At 43.7% G+C, this 22,988-nt stretch overlaps 1 protein-coding gene across 4 annotated transcripts in view; it reads right to left on the reverse strand.

Moving 5' to 3' along the window:
- Nucleotides 1-7,574: 7,574 nt before the first annotated feature.
- Nucleotides 7,575-22,988, reverse strand: part of LOC126998834 (ADP-ribosylation factor GTPase-activating protein 1-like) — an 81,005-nt gene continuing 65,591 nt past the window's right edge. For 2 of the 4 annotated variants that reach the window (XM_050860975.1, XM_050860974.1), the window contains 4 exons: nt 13,074-13,240; nt 12,541-12,639; nt 12,084-12,255; nt 7,575-11,021 (listed from right to left, as the gene is read on the reverse strand). In XM_050860975.1, the coding sequence (XP_050716932.1) occupies nt 10,905-11,021; nt 12,084-12,255; nt 12,541-12,639; nt 13,074-13,240 (555 nt within the window). In that variant the 3' untranslated portion in view covers nt 7,575-10,904. The remainder of the gene's footprint in view (nt 11,022-12,083; nt 12,256-12,540; nt 12,640-13,073; nt 13,241-22,988) is intronic. The other 2 variants (XM_050860977.1, XM_050860976.1) reach the window with 1 other exon arrangement.

Raw genomic sequence — 22,988 nt, forward strand, 5'->3', positions numbered from 1 at the left:
ACAAAAGCCAACTGCACTGCTACGTCATCGGCAAAGCATTTGATATTCCCCGGCAGCTTTTAGAATCAGTAAAAACACTTATAGGCAGCTCGGGGCCGTGTTGCATGAACTGGACGGCCAAATAAGAGTTTCGCTGCTAAGCCACAACGGCTACTCCGAGAATATTGAATACAAAGATTAGTTTTTTTTTTTTTGTTGTTGTTGAATTTGCAACGGAAAAAGAATGATGGGTGACTAATGTGATCCCATCTCGCTCTCTCTCTCTCTCTCTCTCTCTCTCTCTCTCTCTCTCTCTCTCTCTCTCTCTGCGAAACAGAAGCATACGCAAGGCATACGCTATAGCTGCGCGTGGCCTTGGTGTTTATCTTCGTTGCATCAGCCCTTGAGCCTGTGGTGGGTGAGATACTGAAAACCCATTACCGCAGGACACACGGTCAGTCTGACAGCCGAGTTACCACAATTTACCTCCCTCAGGTTTCCCCAGGTACCCATTTATCGACCAGCCCGAAAACGAGGTTGAAAAGTTGGGTGAGCTGCGCCTCGACTGCCCGGGCAGGGATTCGAAAACGGGCCCGCGGATTTGTAGCTAGCCGCGCTAACCACTACACCAGGGATTGTGATGAAAGGCAGAACTTGGACAAGAATTATAACACTTACCTATATGTGGACACTATAATAGTTCAAGGAAAAGTATATGATGCGACGAACATTTGAAGAGTGGCTGAGTAAACTATATCCTGACAAAGTGTTCTGGACAAAGTTAGAAAATTCTAAGGCTACGGAAAAACAGTTGGAGGTAATGATTTTCGATGATACGCCGCCTTGAAACCTCAAACAATCATTAGTAAGTGGACGTGAAGGAAATACACTACAGGGAGAAGGAAACCGTGAATGACAGGCCACCAGAAATGGGGTAGTGTAAAATACAAGAGAATGCAGAAGAAATAAGTCAGTTAGGATAAACAGTATACGTGCATTGCAATGCGATAGAAAGTTGTCTATTGGAACTGAAAACGGGCAGCAAAAACTTTTATATGGTCAACATTGCTGTATGGATGTGAAACTTGGACGGTGAACAGAAAAATACAAGAAAATTTGGAAGCAGCTGAAATGTGGTTAAGGAGGAGAATTTTGAAAATACCATGGACAGCAAGAACTAATGAGGATGTGCTGAGAGATATGGGAGTGCTGAGGGAAATGATGACAACAATAAGACGACAAATGAGATTTCTCGGACATATGATGAAGAGGAATGAGATGGAGGCTGTGGTGTTGACTGGGATGGTGGAAGGCAGAAGGGCAAGAGGAAGACAGAGAGAGAAATTTATGGATGGTGTGAAGAGAGTGGCGGGAGGACATCTTAAGCCTGCTGAGTTGGTGCAGTTAACAAGAGACAGAATCAGGTGGCGCTCCATGGTTGCCGAAGTCCTGGTGGATACGGCACGTCGGAAGGTAAGGTATTGTAATGTTAAAAATGCAATATTTGTAAATGTTTACATTCTAAATTAGATTTTCAAAGTTCATCACTTAAATTTGCCAATGAAATATTCAGTGCGAATGGCGTAGAGTTTATCTCCCTTTTCTTTCAATAACAACATTTAGTAATTAAAGTTTTATGACCTTTAAGTGCTCTGTAGCACTTTTTACTATAGTAAACTGTTATGGAGAATTTTGCAAATACGGTTATGGTTAGTTATGTAATTTAATTCAATATCTACACTTTTTTTCATGTAGGTGTCGGGTAACTCGGGGGAGGGTGGTGGACTCGATCAATAATCCTGCTCTTGTGCAAATCCAGTCACCGATGATGATAAAATCTATTCAGTTTACCGAAACAGTTCTCAACACTAGGACTTACTTACTAGGAATTAGACTTTAGACTATTATTTTGTTTCAGTTTCCTTCAACATTAGCTTGTGATCTGATGGAATTGTTAAAGATATGAATATCATATTTGAACAGTAAAACAGGACGTCCCATCCTGACAAAGTCTGGAAATATGTTGCTTGTGGAGAGCTATCTTAAGGGGTGCAATGTACATCCAATAAACAATAGAAAACAATATAAATTTAATACTGAAATTTCTTTCTATGTATTAAAAACATATACAGTACCCTCCCAAGTTTCGTGTTATCCGAGTTTTGCGATCCTCGAGTTTCGCGCTTAGTCCTAAATTTTTATACCATCCCGACTTTAGCGCATTATCACCCCGAGTTTCGCGCTGCTTTGACACGTACGGGTCATGTCTGTTTACCATCGGCGTCATGCGCACTGCCTTAAAAGGTAGTGTCACATTGGCCGTTTTCCTCCAAACATTGGAGCTACGGGCAGTGGCGTAGCCATGGGGGGCCTGGGGGGTAATGAGACTAAAGGGCGGGGCTTCCTGGTTGACAGGTGCTTTCCAGTGTTGGCTTGAATTATCATAGGGACCGTGAAGTCTTGAATAAACAGAAAAATAATGTTTCTCGCATTGTGTGACTTTTTATATAAGGCCTAGAAAATTTAAATTGTTCTTATACCCAATTAATAATACAGCAACATGGAAAAAATGTTGTAATAAAGCATTAAATGTGCGAAGATATTAGGGAAGAGCTGGCCTTCACCTCCTCTTCGTCAAGAGAGGAAATTAGTTAATTTCTTTCCCGCTCGCCGCTTCGCGCGCTGCATCAAAGACATTCCTCGTCACTGAGAATACCGTTTGGTCCACGAAGCCTTGTTTCCTCGCGTGAAGGGGGAAAAGATAGATTGAGAATTCCAGTCTAAGCAACGCTTCGACGAAGAGGGAAGAGCTTCACTGAGAATTCCGCCGTTGACTTCTAAAAGAAATGAGGAATGCTGGCATGAACTGTGGGTGAAAGCTGAAGGTGTTCGAAATCAAGTTGATATACCTGTTGCAGACCCAACCCAGAAGAGGACGACTAGACCCTCTAGACTTCTGCAGGACAGCATGGTTCTGGAATCAACGGGCCAAAGAAACACACAAGACAGCTATGAATCACTTGAGAAGAAGTACTGTGTAAACTTGTACTACGAAGTGTTAAATAGATTACTCGAAGAACTGCACTCAAGGTTCAGTGATGCTAATAAAAAGTTGCTCAAATCAATGTCTGTGTTAGATCCACGTAGTTTAAACTTTCTGGATTTGGGCGCTTTGAAACATCTGCCATGGTTCATGATGAGTTTGGTGTGTGCATGTGTTTGTTGTTACTCGATCCACGTGTTTATGTGGGCAGTCTAAATGGGTGGGGTGGGCGCGCACGCGCAGTGGTGACAATGAGAACTGGCACGGAGGAGCCACAGGCATGCCACACCTACAACCGCTTTTTCCTTCTATTTAACTGCAGCAACAAGTCCATAACTTGGGTAACGGCAGCACAAGCCGCTACAGCCCTTACTTTAGCAGACGACGCCATGTCGATACAGAGCAAGTGCTTTGTTTACGTTGCTGGTTGCCTTAGCTGCCGCCAACGCGGTGGGAGGAAAAAGGCCCAGTGTGACACCAGCTTACCGACACCCTACAACTCGCTCCTGGTTGGGCGTACGAGAGTTGCCCGTAGGCCGTAGCCCCAACGATTGGAGGAAAACAGCCAGTGTGACACCGCCTTAAGGCAGTGACGCCGCTGATTGGGTGAGCGCCGGCGATGACGTCATCGGACTCCCAGCGAATCACAAGCGTGTTTTCAGAGCTGTCAGCCAATCATAAGGCAGCCGCCTTCAGCTGCGGCTTTAAAACGACCCGTTCGTTCTTTCCATTTTCTTCCTTATTCCAAGGTAGGTATTTTGAGATAACAAGGGAGTGAAGTGGGAAAAAAAAAGTCAGCTTCTCACGGGTCGGAACGAATAAGCGCATTTTCAGTGTTTTCAGTACCCCGAGTTTCGTGATCCTCGAGTTTAGCGCTATGCCTTGGGAACGAAGCAAGCGCGAAACTCGGGAAAAATATATATTTTGCATTTTAGATATTCTGAATTCCTTGAACCTTAAATTTACCTAGTTACATATTTTTCCTTATTTTGATTTTTTTTCAGTAGTATCTTGATTGGTCTTTAAAAGTACAGAAATTATAATTAGTGGTGGTAAGCAAGGGACTCTAGTGGTTACTGATTAGCAAGCTTAAGCTATGAATATATGGGCTCAGGTTCAAATCTAGGCCTGGGCAATTGGTACACAACCCAACCATCTGTCATGCCAACTTTTGAACTGGTAGATAAAAGGATACCTGGGGAAGGTTAACTGTGGTAATGCAGATGTCACACTTGCCCTGTGTCCTGGGGTGATGGGTTTTCACAGGCTCAAAACAGATACAAGCACTGAAGCCATGCACAGCTATTGCGTATGCCCCAAAGATTACTTTAATCTTTATATTGGAGTCACTATTCCCTTCAGAATTGCAACATTAAAGGTGTTTCTTTTCAGTGTCAATTGGTTTTTCATTAAAGAAAAAAAAACATTTGCATTATGAGATGTCATGGCAAAAAAGAATTATCCTGCAATTTGTACAACCACTTGTGTGACAATATTCTTAAGACTTAAAAATGTCTGAGCCCCTTATGAATCAATCAGTCAATCAATTTCAGGAAGTTGGAATGCAGCTCACCCAGCTGTTCATCCTCCCCTGTGGGCTGGTCTCTAAATGGGTACCTGGGGAGACCTGGAGAAGGCAAACTGATAACTCAGAAGTTACAGTGGCCCTGTGTCCTGGGGTAAAGGGTTCTTCCCACCACAGGCTTGAGGGGCAATGCGACAGAAATGAGCACTGTGGCCGTGCACAGCTATAGTGCATGCCCCCAACTTTACCTTTACTTGACACATTTCCTGAGTAAAAAAAGAGGATATGTCGAGAAAACAATACAAATGGCAACACTAGGAAGGGTGGGTCTGCTGGTGGTGGTGAAGAATGGCACAGGGACTTTACATCATGTACACTAGTCTCCTTACTTGGTGGCTGGTGCTGAGGGTAAAGTACTCAAGTTGTGGCTGAATGTCTTACCCTGTACACCACAAACCCTTAGGATGAATGCATACAACAAACTAGTCAAGCAAGTCAAGTCATTTGACTTGACTCATTGCCATTCACATTGACCGAGTTATCCTGAGTCAGGACTCGGTACTCAAGCTAACCTCAAGGAGGATGGACACATACTCTCGCTGAATTATCCATTTTGTTGTGGATTTGGTGTCATAAATGCAGGAGGACCTGAATCTGGATGTGTGAACTCAGCAGCAAAAGACAGGCTTTTGGAAGCTTCAGCCATTTATTCCCAGACTTGGTGACTGACTATTTATTGACTCACAACTTGAGTTGAAGAAAGAATGGCCATTTTTATGAGGTAAGAAGTATATGTTATTGCAAACATACCAATCATTATTGAGAGTATGCTTACCTGCATCATCATCATCATCATTTCATCGACGCCTGCTCCTAGGAGCTCCCACTAGGGGATGGCCACGGCAGAAGAGCTTCCAACTTTCTCTATCCAGACACTTCCTCCTTGCCTGCTCAAAGTTTCTCAAAGATCTTTCCCCCCTCTCCCCAACGTACTCTTGCACCCTATCCCTCCATTTCACTGGAGGTCGTCCTCTAGCATTCCCTCCCTCTATCTCACTCACATTCACCCTTCTGGTCATCTTACTCTCCTCCATTCGCTCCACGTGGCCAAACCACTTTAAGGTCTGTCGCTTCACTTCTTCCACCACTCCACACTTCTTCCCTTCACCCCTGTGACACATTCCAAAATGCTTGTACACACTTTCATTACTCATTCCATCCATTCTACTCACACCACAAGCACTCCTCAAATAACTCATTTCCACTGCCTGCACTCTAGACCTCTGACTTTCATTCCAGGCCCACGTTTCACTTGCATATGTGAGGGTTGGTACTATTATTGTATTTCTCAAATCCCTCTTTACTTCCATGCTCACACTTCTGCCATTCATGATTCGTCCCAAAGACCCTACCACCCTTCTTCCTTGCAATGCCCTTTCTCTTGTCTCTCCCTGCATACCACCATGCTTACACATAACTGATCCAAGGTACTTAAACTCATTGACCTCCTCCATTTCTTCACCATTCAAAATTATTTTGCATTCTTTTTCACATTCAATTCCCACTCTATTTGGGCATACAAAATCTACAACCTCACTTCTACTTCGCTCACAAACCATCACTTCACTTTTGTTGACATTTACTTTCAGCTTTCTCCTATTACAGACACTATAAAAAACACTGACCAAATTTTGTAGGTCACTTTCATTTTCTGCAATGAGCACCGTGTCATCAGCAAACAGTGTCGAATTCAGTACCCACTTCCTTCCCTCATCGAACAGTCTTACTCCAACTTCTCCAACTTTGCCCTTCATTTCTCTAATGACACCATCCATATAAATATTGAATAACCATGGTGACATGACGCACCCTTGTCTTAAGCCCAACCATGCTTATGTGCACAGCAATAGTAAACAAATTTGATATATGGCAGGACATTTTGGGACTAAATTTATCAGGATGTCCACTTGCATGACACTCACTATAATGAAGACTCAGTGATTGATGCAAAAAATTGGCCCAGTCAATCTGTGACTCGACTTGATGTGATGCGAAATGACTTGAACTGACTTGACTCATCTGGTGGGAATGGTTTCTGGGAAAACACATTGCAATAAATGTGCACTAGAGTGGCAATTAACCTGTACAGCGTTTTGGTATTTTGTAATTTCCTCCCCACCCCAGTGTCGGAGGAAAAATCAATTTTTTTTTTTTGCATAAAACAGCTTAAAACCATAAAAAATTAAGAAATGCAACATCTTTTAGCTTACCGTTGCATAGAAGTCAGTGTTTTGAGCCATTTTTTGTCAATTTGGGAAGCGAAATGGTCGTGTTGATTGCTGTAGACTTTCTTGGATTGTATGTGCATATCAGAGTAAATTGTTTTCTCTCGACATATTTAGCACAGACTTATATATATTGTTAGAGAGTGACTCATTTTGAGCTTTTTGATGGTTCAACTCAATGTACAGTCGCCCACAAGAGTGTTCGCTCACACAATAACAGTTTATACATGGTCCCCTCCTTACCAAAACTACCAGTACAAAAATGTCGGTTCTGGATGTTGGCATACCCACTATACCTCACCCACAACACTGTCAAACCACTTTCCAACCACCAACCACTTCAATTTCCACATCACAATCTCCAAAACCACCTACAACATCCACACAAATTAAAAAATTGTACCCAGAATAATGGCTGCCAGGCTTGCCAGTTATGACAATAAATGAAATATATTGGGTGGTCAGTATTCTCAAAGGATCAGTCTACTAGGGCACCACCACAGAAATCACCCTTGACACACTCCAGTGACGGGAAAAATAATACATTAAATACGTATGACGTACGTATTTGACGCTCAATGGTATTAAAAATTAATGCGTTCGTCGTATGTATCTAACGCTGTACGGGTTAAAGGTGAGTCATAATATTTCTTGATTTGACTTGACTTGACTCTTAGTGTTAATGCAGCCTTACATGAAGGATTCTGCTTCAGTATTGAGGACACTCAGAAATTAAAGATAATAACTTTTGCAGGTTTACTAAGGACAATAAGGAACAAAGGTAATCTAGTTCTTCTGATAGAAATAGCCAATATTGAATTACAAAACACTTCAAATAAATATGTGTGGTACCTATGTCGATGCTTCAAGCAAAAATATATCTTAGTTTAGCCTGAAAATATTCAGGTATTTATGAATGATTTATGTAAATACAATAAAAGAAGACCACACAAGTAGGTGGCATATTAAAAACCAACAATTAAAACAGCCTCAAAAAGTACATGTGTATAAGATACAATATTATGAGACAAGGCCAGAACATGGTGAGCAGCACTCACTCCATGCTTCTGAGAAGGCAAGTATAGGAGCCGGAGTGGAGTCTCACTGCACAAACACTTGACACATCAGCTATTACACTGCAAGATGCCTGCAAATCTTTGTGCTATCAATGAAAAACACTGCTACTGTTGTGACAGCAGCTTATTAGCAGCTCACTGACCATAAATTGCACCCTCAAACTTATTGGACCTAAAAGTCACACATGTGTTTGCTTGTGCCTGGAATCCCTGACTGCATCCTACCAGTGAACAGTTCTAGTCAAGAGAGTGGTTGCTGCTTTACTGCTTCAAATCAAGGGCTTTAATGATGGCTAGAAACGGAGGTTGAGAGACTAGGAATGACATCTACAAAGAGCTCCTGAGCTGCCAGTACAAACAGTGTTGAGTCAAATTTCAGGAGGCAATGGACACATGGGAGGACGCAGCACTTTGGTCTGAATGTCAAAGACCAGGTTCATACACTGGAGTGACTTTGGTCACACCTGAACTGGTTTCACATTATTGTGAAGGTCCTCCTTTAGCAAAATTAAACCTTTCTGACTTCAGATTCTTAAATGATTACTGACAGTTAGGTTCATCATAAGTTTTGATATACTTATAATAATGTAGAGACGTATTTCATACTATTAGTAGAGGTATTTCTTTAGAAAGATAAGATCCTTTTAGCAGGTAAAAAATAATTGAATCTTGAGGGTCTTGGAACAAATATTGAATTCCCAACTGCAAGACATTCGCATACTGCATTTTGCAGAATTCATCGCTATTGTTATGAAAGAGCCTTTAATTTTTAATCCAACATATTAATGGCTGCTGATGTTTTCTGGCTGACTAGCCTGCAATATATCTGTAATCACTAGTCCAACACCAACAATCATCATACTGCTTATCCCTAAAACCACATCAGTCTACTATTCATCTCAGGCCTAAGCCAAGTGCTTTCCAGTTCATACTCAACAGCAGGCTACTGAGGTGCCTGAGTAGCCCCTAAAGAATAAAGTAATTAAATAAATGAAGGAACATGAATACATATCCCATAGAATAAACCCTCTCTGCCCCGTAAATAAGAGGCTTGAGCATTAATCAACAGACCTACTAATAGAAAACCTAGCCTTTCACATAAAAAAAGACAAAAACAACCTAGAAACTCCCAAGAATGAATGACTAACTTGAAATAAATGAACACCAGTAAATGAATGAATGAAATTAATAAAAATAAAAACCGAAAAATGCCATCTCTGCAAAGAATATTTATGAATAAGCAGGAATAGGAATCCAAATCTCAGAAAACTTCTTCTCCTATGAAGGTAAAAGAAAGACACTGAAGCTTCAAGCTACACTAAAGCTAGATTATAAAACCATCTGCTTCACAGTCCCTCACTGTCTCTAAGAGGCTTATCATCCTCGCACCAAGAGACTCCCATCAAGTGGTGGAGAATGAGATGTATGTGAAAAATAATACTCTGTGTGGCAATTTCAAACTTAAGCTGATCATAAAAAACAAAAAAACACCTCATTATGGGAACTCCTGCAATACACTTTTATTCAGACAATGGATGTAAGAACACACACACACACACACACACACACACACACACACACACACACACACACACACACACACAGGGTAATATCTATATAATGAATGATCAAGCTAACAACTTATGTGAGGCTCACCTGCTGGACAGTCCTCATGGCACTTCATATACCTCCTATATTTCCTTCTGTTTATAGTAATGTTATCTCATTCTTTACTCTTCCAATCTATGGGAAAAAAAAGGAAAATAATGAAAAGATACTTGTGAACGAACAGGTAAGAAATAATGAAGATGACAAATAATCAATGAATCAAAAGTAATTGAGAGTTGAATTGATTCTTAATAAGCTTGGCATAATGATGCCAATGCAATGCTAATTTTTCTACTGATGAGTACAAAAATAGTCACCACATAGCAGTAGGAATGGACTTCATGTGTTAATAATTGATGGCTATTATGTAATGCTTTGTGCTTACCAGGCTTCTCAAGGTTTGTGTTACTGTGTGGATCGTAATGATCTGGAAATTTAAAGTTTGGGTCTAAAGTGAGTGGGACGAACACACAAGAGAAATATAGTGATGGCTATGAAGTTTTAATCAGCAGATTCCTGCAATGCCTGTTATCAGATGCTCCCCACAACCTTTAATTCTAGAAAGTGATCTTGATTAACAAATATAATAAATAAATTACAACTAAATAAAATTATAAACTAAGTTAAGGATGCTATAAACGTCACAATATGTGTAAGAAACAATTAAAATTTCATCCTAAAAATACTAATGGCAGCAACTTACATTGGCTGGCTCATTTCTTTTGTCAAAGAATATATATATACTAAAACTCCCTTTAAATAACTACTTTATACATCAAATATATTTTGCTATACTACAACTAATTATAAGAAATTGCACCACATATTCATAAACTTCATAATCCATTTACAAAAGTCTGCAAGCAACATCATCTTCATAACAAAAATATTACTATTTGTAATGTACACACACCTTAAGGGCCACCCACTCAGCTTTCACCTGCTGCGGCGTTGCCAAAGCCGTCAACGCCAGCACCTCCCACCACAGAGTATATGCAAACGACACTAAAATCCTTCAAGTAGTCTTTTGATCATTATCAATGACAATACTGGCATTACTTTTCTCACTATGTGTAGCTTCTGTACCTTTTCTTTTTTAGAGGACTCTTACTGGTGATAGCCTGAGTTATTTTTCAATTCTGGCTGCTATGATAATGAACAAAGCAATTTAAATTTTCAAATAGAATTAATACTAAGTCCTTCACCTTGTACAATGAATATAAAAAAATAATGTATGTATATATAAACTCTACATGACATATTCAGTTCATTCAGACCTTTTACTCTTACTGTAGATATTCACTCGGCACTTCAATGCTTACTTAACACTGTTTTCATTCCATCTTTTGTCCTGACAGCACACGGCAAGGCTCACTGGGTGTCACTGGTCACTGAGCATCAACCTTCTCCCAGTCATCGTCCCAGTTGTCCCAGGTGTGACCTTTCCCGCTGCCACCGCCGCTGCCGCCTACGTCCACCAGCAACTCCTGCTCTGCCTTCCCTTCCTGCCACACCCAGGAAGAAGATTAGTGAGCATTGCATGGCTAAGCCTCCACTCATGACAAATACACAGTGCAAATTAAGTCTGCCTCCTAAACTCTGCACACTGTTAACCCAAAATTCACCAAAGCTGAAAACTATTTCTTTTTTTTTAAACTAAGGGATAGAGATAAAGTTGGGGGCTTATATCATAGCTGTGGGTGGCCTTGGTGCTCATCTCTGTCCCACTGGCCCTTGAGCTTGTGGTGGGAGAGAACCCTTTCTCTTAGGACAAAGAGTCATTGCAACATCCAGGTAGTCACAGTTTACCCAGGTTTACCATTATATCCTTTTATCAACCAACACAAAAGGGAAGATTAACAGTTGGGTAAGATCCGCATTGACTGCCCAGGCCAGGATTGGAACCCAAGCCCACTGTGTGTGCTAATTACTATACCAAAGAGGTGCTGGCAGCCATATTAAATCCAATCTTTGCAAAAGCTAAAAGTAAAATTTTAACCTTGTTGAACTAGAAACCATTCATATTAAAACTTATCATTGTTCAAAGTAGAGGCCACCATATAATATTATATCATATACATATTACATCACATATTTGTTAACAGAACTGGTCTAGTATTTAGCACCCCTGTAGCTACTAATCTACGAGCCTGGGTTCGAATCCCAATCCAGGCAGTTAAGAGTGCGACCCTGTGTCCCAGGGTAGATTCTCACCCACCACAGGCTCAAAGGCCAATGGGACAGAGATGAGCACCAAGACTGAGCACAGGTATAGTGCATGCCCCCAACTTTACCTTCTGTTAAAATTAAAAGTCAGGCTGGTTTCTTTGAACTAAGATCCATTCAAATTGAAACACGTGTGTTGAAACTGAAAACTATTAAGTCTTATCTTTACTGACAAAAGAAGTTCCTCTAAAAGGAATCTTGGAGAATAATTCATTGAGGACAAAAAAAGAGTAAGCATACTGACAATAGTGGATGGGGAGAGCAGTAGTCAATGTGCATTATTTCTGACTCTGTTTATCTTATGTATACTCTCAAACAAAAAAGTAGAATACACTTATCACCTTTTTAGTAGAGCTTTTGTTCTTCTTGCTGGCATTGTTGGCATTTTTCTTGGAGACCCGAGCGTTGGGAGATGTTTCTGCTGAGTCCTGTTTGGTCAGTGTGGGTGAGTTGGGCTGGCTGCTGTTGCCCCAGTCGCTGGTCCACGTGTCGTCTCCCCAGCCATCATTTGACCTTGAGGAAGTAAAAAGTTTAGTCATACAATCATCAGACTTTATCATCATGCAGCATCAAATTAAATAATTATAATAATCAGTTAATATAAGTTTTCTCCTACACATGCCCTCATTTTTGATTGATTAATACAAAGACTGGAGTAACTTCCAACTAAAGCTCAGTGTTATTAAAATAAACTTGTATGAAACAGTTACATGATGAGTTATTAATGAACGTAAATGAAGCACAGAGGACTGGAGATGAAAATAAGTCACATGTGAACACGGTGAGGCTATATCTTACTCCACACTGCAACTTTCACCCCCAGCCTTCTCATCACCACCGTCATGGCCAGTGTCAGTGCTGTTGTCAGGGTCAGAGGGGTTCTGCACACTGCCTCCACTGTGTTAGGTAGGGTTCAGGAGGACCATGCAGGTATTTGGAGAACATGCAAGTAGGATTCACCAAAGCACCATGTTATTGGCATCAAGAGGGAGGAAAACACATGAGTAAAGCCATGGATAAAAGATGTTAGGGTTGAGTTAATTCAATGGATATTAATGTCAAAATTCAGACATATTGAAAGTTAATAGGATTCTGACATTTTTATCATGCATGGTATGGCATATCTACAGAAAAAACACATTAGTTAAACATAACACATGAACAGGATTCCTCATATCTACAAAAACTAAGCCTTCTAATAATATATGGCTCATAACATGGCTTTTTCAAGTAATCAAAGCCTGTAGTAAAAACAACACTTCTTCATTCATTGACAAACATTCTGCACTTGGGGTTCATGCCAAGGCCACATATGGGAGCTGCCAGCCTACCTGTTGTTGTCGAGGCGCTGGTATCCTTCACCCGGCCCCAGCAGGAGGGAGGAGCGTTCGTGAGGCCCACCGGAGCCCCCCGTGAGGCTGAGTGTTCCCATCCCCGCTCCGCCGCTGCCCCAGGCACGGGATGCTTCGTTCCACCCTCGGCGGGACACCTCGCTCACCTGGAAGAAACGTTACAAGTTACAAAAGGGCAATATTCTTGCCTAACTTCACAATTCCTATAGGCCTTTTAACATAATACATATTCACTAACTGCAACAAGCACCAACTTTCCATTTTCTCTTTGAACATAATTTTACAGCCATATGAAATTTACTTGTTCAAATACTGTAAGTGCATAATGCTGTGCTGACACTTTGCTTGTGACACACACATACACATACAAGAACATGTCCTAACTTCTAGAATGTTCTCACCACACACACAATGCTGCAATTTATGGCCACAGAAAAGATAAACAAGGAGGGAAAAAGTGGCAGCTGGAACAATAGAGGGAAGAATGTAATGCTGACGGTGCAATACACAAAAATACACCCAGAAAGAAAGGTTTACAAGTAATGGTAAAGTATTAATCCAGTAGCAGCGACAGGCCAAATTTGTGCCACAATATAAACCCCCAAAAATAGATGATACATACTCTGATCACAAATGCTTTGATATATATTATGAAATGGTTTGTGTGAGGGGTGATTTTTTCTCATTTTTCTCGCTTGGAGGGACCATTAAGAAACATGATCCCCGCTGCTACCGGGTTAAAAACAACAATTCTTCTGCAAGGGTAGAGAGTGGAGGTAATGTTGGTGCAGTGAGCAGTGTCATAGAAGCCATTTCAAAGTGTCATGATAGTGATGAGAAGCATGAGACAGAGCAAGGCCACGAGTGTCTGCGCACCAGCCTCCCCTTGATGGCTGCATGAGTCTAAGGAGTGTCTGTGCATAAGTCTCTCCTTGATTCCCTCCGCTGTGCTGGACTAAAGGGGTTTGGGGCAGATTTAAAGCCGCTTTCACAGTCTAGCACAGAGGCTTTGTAATCGCTCGAACCAAACTTTTCAGTCTCCTAGGGCCGCTTTCATAGTCACTTGGTTTGTTTTGATCGTTACCAATGGCGGCGATCGACGCTATAGTTTTCCACGTGAAACTGGCCTATGGGGTAGTGGCGGCTGCAGAGGAAGCGAAAGGTGTTGAGAGTGAGTGGTATGGTGCGGGGCTATGCTAACCCCACAGCCGCCACTACCCCATCGGCCAGTTTTAAGTGGAAATACTATAGGGGCGATCACCGCCATTGGTAACGATCAAAACAAAATGACTGTGAAAGCGGTCCTAGGCTACACTCCACAATGGTGAGGTTTTCAATGCAAGACCAGATGCACAAGAGCTTTTCCGTATAGTTTCCTCAAATTTCTTAACTTAAATATGAAGACCAAACACTACACAAGGAATTTTCGAAGTCTTTGGTATTGGTTTGGAAGGAACCCATCATGGCGAACAGTGAAAGTGGCCCTTGTGTGGATACCTGATGACATGAACAAACAAGAAAATCAAACACATCACCCCTTCCTCTGTATGTGTGTTTACGACATTAGTATTTAATATTTGTAATGGCACGGACTCCACCTCGCATTTAATACGTATGTGATTATGAAATTCATATTAACTGCATATCTTTTATATAACAAGTGGTAATGAAGTACTTCCTTAACCACACCCAAAACATGCCTGTCTCTGAAGGGGAAACATTAGCTCTGAGGTCAATGCAGTCACTGCCTCTCAAACCACAGGAGCAAACAACACGATTTGAATTATACATCAATTTGCGTCACTATAACTTAAATCACTGAGCAGATAAGTAAGTGAGGCGGCAATGACCCCGGTGTATCTGCCCATCACGTTAGCCTTTCATGGTGTGCTCCCCTTTCCTTTGCACACACACACACACACACACACACACACACACACACACACACACGACCAAGTTTGTCATGTGGAGGCGACCTTGTGGGGGCCAGAGTGACTTTGGTATGGAGAGATAGTCCTTGCCCTCCTTTGTCTCGGCCCCCACGCATACACTTAAGAGGACAGTGCCTATACATCTATCTATATCTACCTCTCTATCTATCTATCTATGTGTGTGTGTGTTGACGGAGGGGGTGGGGGTGAGGTATACGCATATGAGGGCTGCAAAGTGGCACTCCTCAAGGCTGGGTCAAATGAGGAGGTTAAACAGTGCCAGGTAGCGGAGTGGTCAAGGGGAGGAGGGAGGGTGAGAGCGAGGGAGTAAGGCATCAGGTGAAAGTACGGAGGTCCACACACACACACACACACACACACACACACACACACACACAAATACATACACACACACCTGACACATAATACACATAGGCAAATTATCCACACAAAGGAATTAGATGGCTTGCAGGATAGACGGAAAGGCGGTACATTAATTTCTTCCGGCTGAATAACGGGACACTCAAATTCCTGATGCTCCTCTCTTCCTCTCCCGGCCTAGCGCACCTGAGCGTATGCTATTATTGTACCTCCAAAGGGCATGCAGTAGAGGCGCCCCCCCCAGCACTCCTATTAAAGATGAGCATCACGCGGACACCTCCACCACCTCGTCACTATGGGAGGAGTGCGGTAGAAAGGAAGAGGATGGGAAGGGGAAAACAAGGGAATCAAAAGAGGGAAAGGAAGGGAATGGAAGGGTGACAGGAAGAGGATGGTAGGGGGAAAGAAAGGGAATGCGAAGGGGGAAAAAAGGTAATGGGAGGGGGAAAGATGAATGAGAAGGGGAAAGAAAGGGAATGGGAAAGGAAAATGATGGGATGGAGAAGGGAAGGGAATCTGGAGGGAAAAAAGGGAATGGGAAGATGAAGGGGAACGGAAAGCAACGGGAAGGGAAAAGGACGCCACCATTCACGATCACCATCATCAGGAGTCCAACCATACACACACACACACACACACACACACACACACACACACACACACACACACACACGAAGAGAAACCTGAATGTAAAAAGAGTAAACAAAACACTCATCTCGTTCGTGGCCTCAGTTTGACCAGCTCACTTTGGCTTCCTCTGTGACCTTTCATGACATAGTTTTCTCCCCCTTGACCTCGCATGCCTCTGCTCCCCGCCGTGTGCCTCTCTTACCCACCTTGTGCTCCACTGCCCACCCGGCGTGCTTTATGGAGTCGGTGAGAGCCAGCTGGGCGCGGCGGACGTGGGCGGCCAGCCTCGTCTCGAAGAGCTTAGCCTTTAGTCGCCCAAAGGCTAACCTGCTGCTGGCACCGTCCTGCCGCGACCACGGGGCCAAGGCCACGGGTCCACTCTTGTGGCATGGGTCGTCCTCCTCTTCCTCGCACTCCTCCATGTTGTTCTGTAGCCTTCCTCGGCCCACACTCATCACGTCCCCGTTATCCATGTCCTCACACGCACCGTTCCAAGTCTCCTCAACACCACACCACCGTCACCACCACCACTGGCTTCTTCTGTTGCCACGGCACTCCCAAAGCACCACTCTGTCCTATCACTGCTTTATCTCACTGAGCCAACCTGCATCTCTTTCCCTTCGGCACTGTGCACATGGCAAGGCAGGCTCAACACTGTACACGCTGCAACTCCTCTCTGCAACCGTCAAACCCGTAATATCCTGTCCGCCGGAAAGGTCTCTCCCATGGTCTCCACCTCTCCCTCCTACCACCACCACAACCACCACCAGCAGCAGCCCTTTCTACCCTTTACGAGTCCGTCCGCTGCTGGCTATATCAACGAAATGTTTTATTGCGAATATTAAAGGGAAAATAACACGCCAGATTTAACAGGAAAACAGAGCGCACGGTACGGCACTGGGCCTACTGGTTGGGTTGGGATGGCCGGCCGCACATCAGCAATGGAAGCCAGCGAGCAAGCCAACCATGCAGTACCCCTCTCGCAATATTTCTTTCCCCTCCCCAATACTATAGCACGGTGGAAAAAAGTAGTGAAAGAAAACAGAAAACCCATGACAGCAAGCGAGCAAACCAGCCAGTCACTCGCCCCAATCCATCTCCCTCCCGCAATACTTCTTCCCCCTCCCCCAACTCACCACGAAGAAAGAATAAATTAAAAGAGGAGCAAGAAAACAGAAAACTCATAACAGCAATCGAGTAAACCAGCCAGTCAGTCGCCCCAATCCATCCCCTTCCCGCAATACTTCTTTCCCCTCACCCAACTCACCACGAAGAAAGAATAAATTAAAAGAGGAAAAAGAAAACAAAATACCCATGACAGCAAGCGAGCAAACCAGCCAGTCAGTCGCCCCAATCCAACCCCCTCTCGCAATACTTCTTTCCCCTCCCCAACTCACCACGAAGAAAGAATAAATTAAAAGAGGAAAAAGAAAACAATACCCATGACAGCAAGTGACCAAACCAGCCAGTCAGTCGCCCCAATCCATCTCCCTCCCGCAATACTTCTTCCCCCTCCCCCAACTCACCACGAAGAAAGAATAAATTAAAAGAGGAAAAAGAAAACAATACCCATGACAGCAAGCGAGCAAACCAGCCAGTCAGTCGCCCCAATCCATCCCCCTCCCGCAATACTTCTTTCCCCTCCCCAATACCATATCACGTTGGAAAATAAAGAGAAAGAAAACAAAAAACATGGGAATGCCCTTAACCCGAGAACACAGGCAAGTCGTTACCGAGATATGTTACCGCTAAGTAAGACCAAATGGCCCTCGGTCTAAACACTTACCTGATCGTCACCATGCACTCCTCCCCCGCTCCTCCCCGTCCTTCCTTCTTCCTCCACCACTATAGTAATTAAAAAAGATGGTGCACTGGTGGTGGTGGTGGTGGTGGTGGTGATAAATTCCTTCACACGCCCACTCTCCTCAACGCATGATGAAGCGACATAATGTACCACCACCTCCGCCATCACCACCATCACCATTACTGTACTACCAAAACTATCATCACCACCCTTCTTCCCCACTTTACCCATCACCAATACCACCCTCACCACCATCATCATCACCACTACTATTACTGTACTACCAAAACTATCATCACTACCCTTCTTCCCCACTTTGCCCATCACCAATACCACCCTCACCACCATCATCATCCCCACTACTATTACTGTACTACCAAAACTATCATCACCACCCTTCTTCCCCACTTTACCCATCACCATTACCACCCTCACCACCATCATCATCACCACATCACCATTACTGTACTACCAAAACTATCATCACCACCCTTCTTCCCCACTTTACCCATCACCATTACCATCACCAGTACCACCCTCACCACCATCATCATCACCACCACTACTATTACTGTACTACCAAAACCGCTAACCACCACCACCACCTTTCTCCACTACTTTATATATGACCATTACCACTAATATCACCAACCATTACTATTATCCGCTTAGGGCCCGTATCTTCACCACCACCACCACCACAACCACCACCACAATTACTACTTCTACCAATGATACCAACCCTTACCACTCTCCTGCACCACCATCATCACCACCACCACCGTCTACTACCAAAATCACAGACCATTGCCACCACCCTTCACCACCACTATCACCACCACCACCACTATCACCACAACTACATAATCCACCATCCATTACCACCCATCTTCATCACCTCATCCATCACCACCTCGTTGAGTGATTGGTGACGGGTGTGACGGATTGAGGTCTAGAAATTGTAGTTCACCTCCTTTCAACACTACCTCTTCACATCCTGTATCACCTCCCTCACACCCCTTATCATCACCCCCCCTATACCTCTTACACCCCTTATCTCTCTCTCTCTCTCTCTCTCTCTCTCTCTCTCTCTCTCTCTCTCTCTCTCTCTCTCTCTCTCTCACACACGCACATCAATTCTCTCTTCACAGTAGCCTCGAAAATAAGCCCCTTCCTCTTTCCTTATTAACTGGATATGATTGGCCAGTTCAAAGCATGCCACGCCCCTTCTCCAACTCAGACACTGGTGGATGCTGGTTAATGTGGGCGGGGCTTAATTGCGGAGTTAATGTGAACAGAGTACGTCCTTCTACCTAATAAGCTTCTTTCGTCATAAACGCTGCACGCTGCAAAAACATACTCAGTTTTGCACGCCGCCGTCTCCACCATATAGTGATTCTAAAATACAGCACATCACAACACAGTATTTGAATCATCCATGTATCTATTAACTCATCCGTCCATTCATACATCCAACAAGTCTTCCAGCCCATATATTTTTCCACTAAACCGATAAAAAAAAACGAAAACAAAGCAACCAGTTCATCCCTCCATCTATCTATACATACACAAATCCACCACTACCACAACCACCAAAACTCTGCCAAGAAGCATCATCATCACCAGCAGCATTATCACCATCATCACTTCACAGCCACCCAACCTAACTCATCACTATAATATCACCATCACTATCACCACAACCACAGAAATCAACCTCTATTACCCCAGTCACAAAACACCATAAGAACCTCACCACCACCACCACTAAAGTACCACAACCCCCACCAAACCCTTCCATCATCATCACCACCACCATCACCACCACCACTACAATAATGAACAGTTACTACTAAACGTTACAAGTATTTCCACCAAATCATCACCATTCCTAACTTATCACCATCACCACCATCACCACCACCACCAACACATCACCACTACAATAATGAACAGTTACTACTAAACGTTACAAGTACTTCCACCAAATCATCACCACTCCTAACTTATCACCACCACCACCTCCACCTCCACACATTCCCCGTCGGCTGTAAAGTCCACACCACGGCCTCCACTTCTCCAGCTCCCTTCCTCCCCCCACCCACCACCACCACCACCACATTATCCTCAGTCAACAAAGCTTGGCCATTCTCTCTCTCTCTCTCTCTCTCTCTCTCTCTCTCTCTCTCTCTCTCTCTCTCTCTTAGTGCTACAGGCTTACAAATAACATGGAAAGTCACAATCATTCACCATCTATTTCATCATCATACTCATTATTCACCATCACTTCCATCACCATCCCCATCAATCACCATTATTTCATCACTATACACCATCAGTCACCATCACTTCCATCACCAGTCATCATTAGTCACCATTACTTCACCACCATCACTAACTTTCATCACCATTCACCATCACTGTCATCCCCATCACCACCACCATATCCTGATCGATTTTATACACGCTTGCGGTCGGTTAATCCTCCTTCAGTCCCTTGTTCTTGGACTTACCTTCTCTCTCTCTCTCTCTCTCTCTCTCTCTCTCTCTCTCTCTCTCTCTCTCTCTCTCTCTCTCTCTCTCTCTCTCTCTCTTCCATTTCCATTTTCCCTCCTCGTGAATTCCCGCCTCATTGCTTTTCCTTTTCCCTTCCCCCTCTTCCTTTTTTTCCTCCCTTCTCTCTTTTTTCCCTTTTTCCTCCTTCTTTCTTTCGTATTTTCCCTGCCACCAACACCTTCATAGTTATCACCAAGCCTTTCTGATCCCCTTTTCTTCCATTTTCTCTCTTTCTTCCTTCCTACGTTTCTTCCTCCTTTCCCTGTCTCCTCTCCCTTCATTGTCTCCAGGCCGGTTCATCATTACTGACATGTTGCTCTCTCTCTCTCTCTCTCTCTCTCTCTCTCTCTCTCTCTCTCTCTCTCTCTCTCTCTCTCTAAATGGTCCTCCCTCCCTTGTATTCTGGCCGAGTTTATCTCTTCCTTTCAACCCTTTATTGTCCCATTTCTTCTCGTTCTTTCCTCCCTGGACTGCTGATGAGAGAGAGAGAGAGAGAGAGAGAGAGAGAGAGAGAGAGAGAGAGAGAGAGAGAGAGAGAGAGAGAGGTTAGGGGGATATTTTTTTTTCTTTTTGTGAATAATGCACCTAATCACATGACTCATTACCTCATTAGTGTTTTGTAGGGCTGCTGCTGTTCTCTCTCTCTCTCTCTCTCTCTCTCTCTCTCTCTCTCTCTCTCTCTCTCATGCAGCAAATAAACAAACAGCGGTGAGGTAATAGCTTTCTTTGTTTACGTTACATTACCGACACACACACACGCACACGCACACGCATACACACACACACACACACACACGCACACGCACACGCATACACACACACACACACACCACCCATGACCGTCTGTACTCCTGCAAACTACGTCTACGTCTTCAGAGCATCATCAGTGTCACTCTCACGCCATCCCGTGCGTCCCCATCAGGAGGAGGAGGAGGAGGAGGAGGAGGAGGAGGAGGAGAAGGAGCAGAAGGACGAGGAGGAGCAGGAGGACGAGGAGGAGAAAGAGGAGGAGTGCTCGGGGAAAGAGGCGAAAGAAGAATGCTAAAAAGGAGTAAGGTTATGAGAAGGATGAGGAAACACGAAACCACGGAAGAGCAGGCAACTGATACCTTATTACGAAATTGCCTCCTTTAGTGATGCATTCAATTCGGCAGCCACCTCAATGACCTGCGGAATATAATCAAGCACTTGTTCTATGTATTTGCGGGTACATTCACTTCACTCAACGCGACAAAGTGACTGACGGCCAATGCAATTCTCACAAGTCGATCGTATTCGCATTAACTCTTTCTGCAGGGAGGTTGTTCCAGTGGCGAATGACTAGACTGTTCGAGAAATAACTCTGGCCGATATCTGTATACGGCATCGCCTCGCTTGAATGGACCGTATTGGCTATACAGGCAGCGCCATACGTGGCCAGTCGGTGAACTGTCAAAGCAGTACTTTCCATAGAATTCAAGTTTTGTACTAGAGTGCGTCTGAAGCTGTCTCCAGGATACAAGGCCTTGGTGCCGCCACCACTCCAAGCCAATGACTGCACACACTTTACTCCTACCCGATTTCCTGACTACTATTTGACATGGAGAAAAACTGAATTCGGGTAGGAATGAAGTGTGTGCAATCATCGGCTTGGGGCGACGGTGGCACCATGGCCGTGTACCCCGGAGACAGCCTCAGACGCACTCTAGACTATAATTTGAACTCTATGGAAAGGACAGCTTTGAGTTGAGTGGCCACATGTGGTGCTGAGTGTATATCCAATACGATCCAATAGACGAGTGTTTCTAGTTCGCGGGTTACTTTGGAGTGAAAATCCTAAAGAATCGTCGACGTTAAATTTTCTGAACCTGGTGTGGGTGGTGTATGAAATTTCCCCGCAGTCATCTTTTTTCCATCGTAAAGTTGGCACTGGTAAGACGCCACTTTAATTGTATCGTGGTGTTCAGCTTGGTGTCCCTGTTACAGAAAGGATACAGGTTCCCTTAAGACTTGGGAGGAGGAGGAGGAGTTGGAAGGACAGCTCTGAGAAAGGAAAAGGAGGAGAAGGGGCGGAGGGCGAAGAAGGACAGTGCCGAGAAAGGAAAAGGAGGAAGGGAATGCGGATGAGAAAGAGGATGGGGAAAGGAGAGACCTAAAGGAGAGGAAGAGGAGGAAGAGGAACAAAAACAAGGACAATAATAAAAGCGACGCCAGATAAACGAGAGCGGCGGGAATGGAAAGAGTTTGGAAATACGACCGTGAGAGAAAATTGAGATGGGAGAGGAACGGAAAAAAAAAAAAAAAAAAATGAAAGGCGGAAGAGAGAGAGAGAGAGAGAGAGAGAGAGAGAGAGAGAGAGAGAGAGAGAGAGAGAGAGAGAGAGAGAGAGAGAGAGAGAGAGAGAGAGAGAGAGAGAAGGGTGAGGAAAATAAACCGATGAAAGAAACGCAGGAAAAAAAAAAGTGAAAATACAAAATGAAAAGAAAATACCAACTGAAGAAGAAAGATAAAGAAGACAAAACAGACAAACAACAAGAGAGGAAAAGGTCGAGACAGGACAACTAACGAACCGAGGAATGCAACAAAAATAGGAAGATAAAACAAGAAGAAAAT

This window comes from Eriocheir sinensis, chromosome 15 (assembly GCF_024679095.1).
Source record: "Eriocheir sinensis breed Jianghai 21 chromosome 15, ASM2467909v1, whole genome shotgun sequence".
NCBI lineage: Eukaryota > Metazoa > Arthropoda > Malacostraca > Decapoda > Varunidae > Eriocheir > Eriocheir sinensis.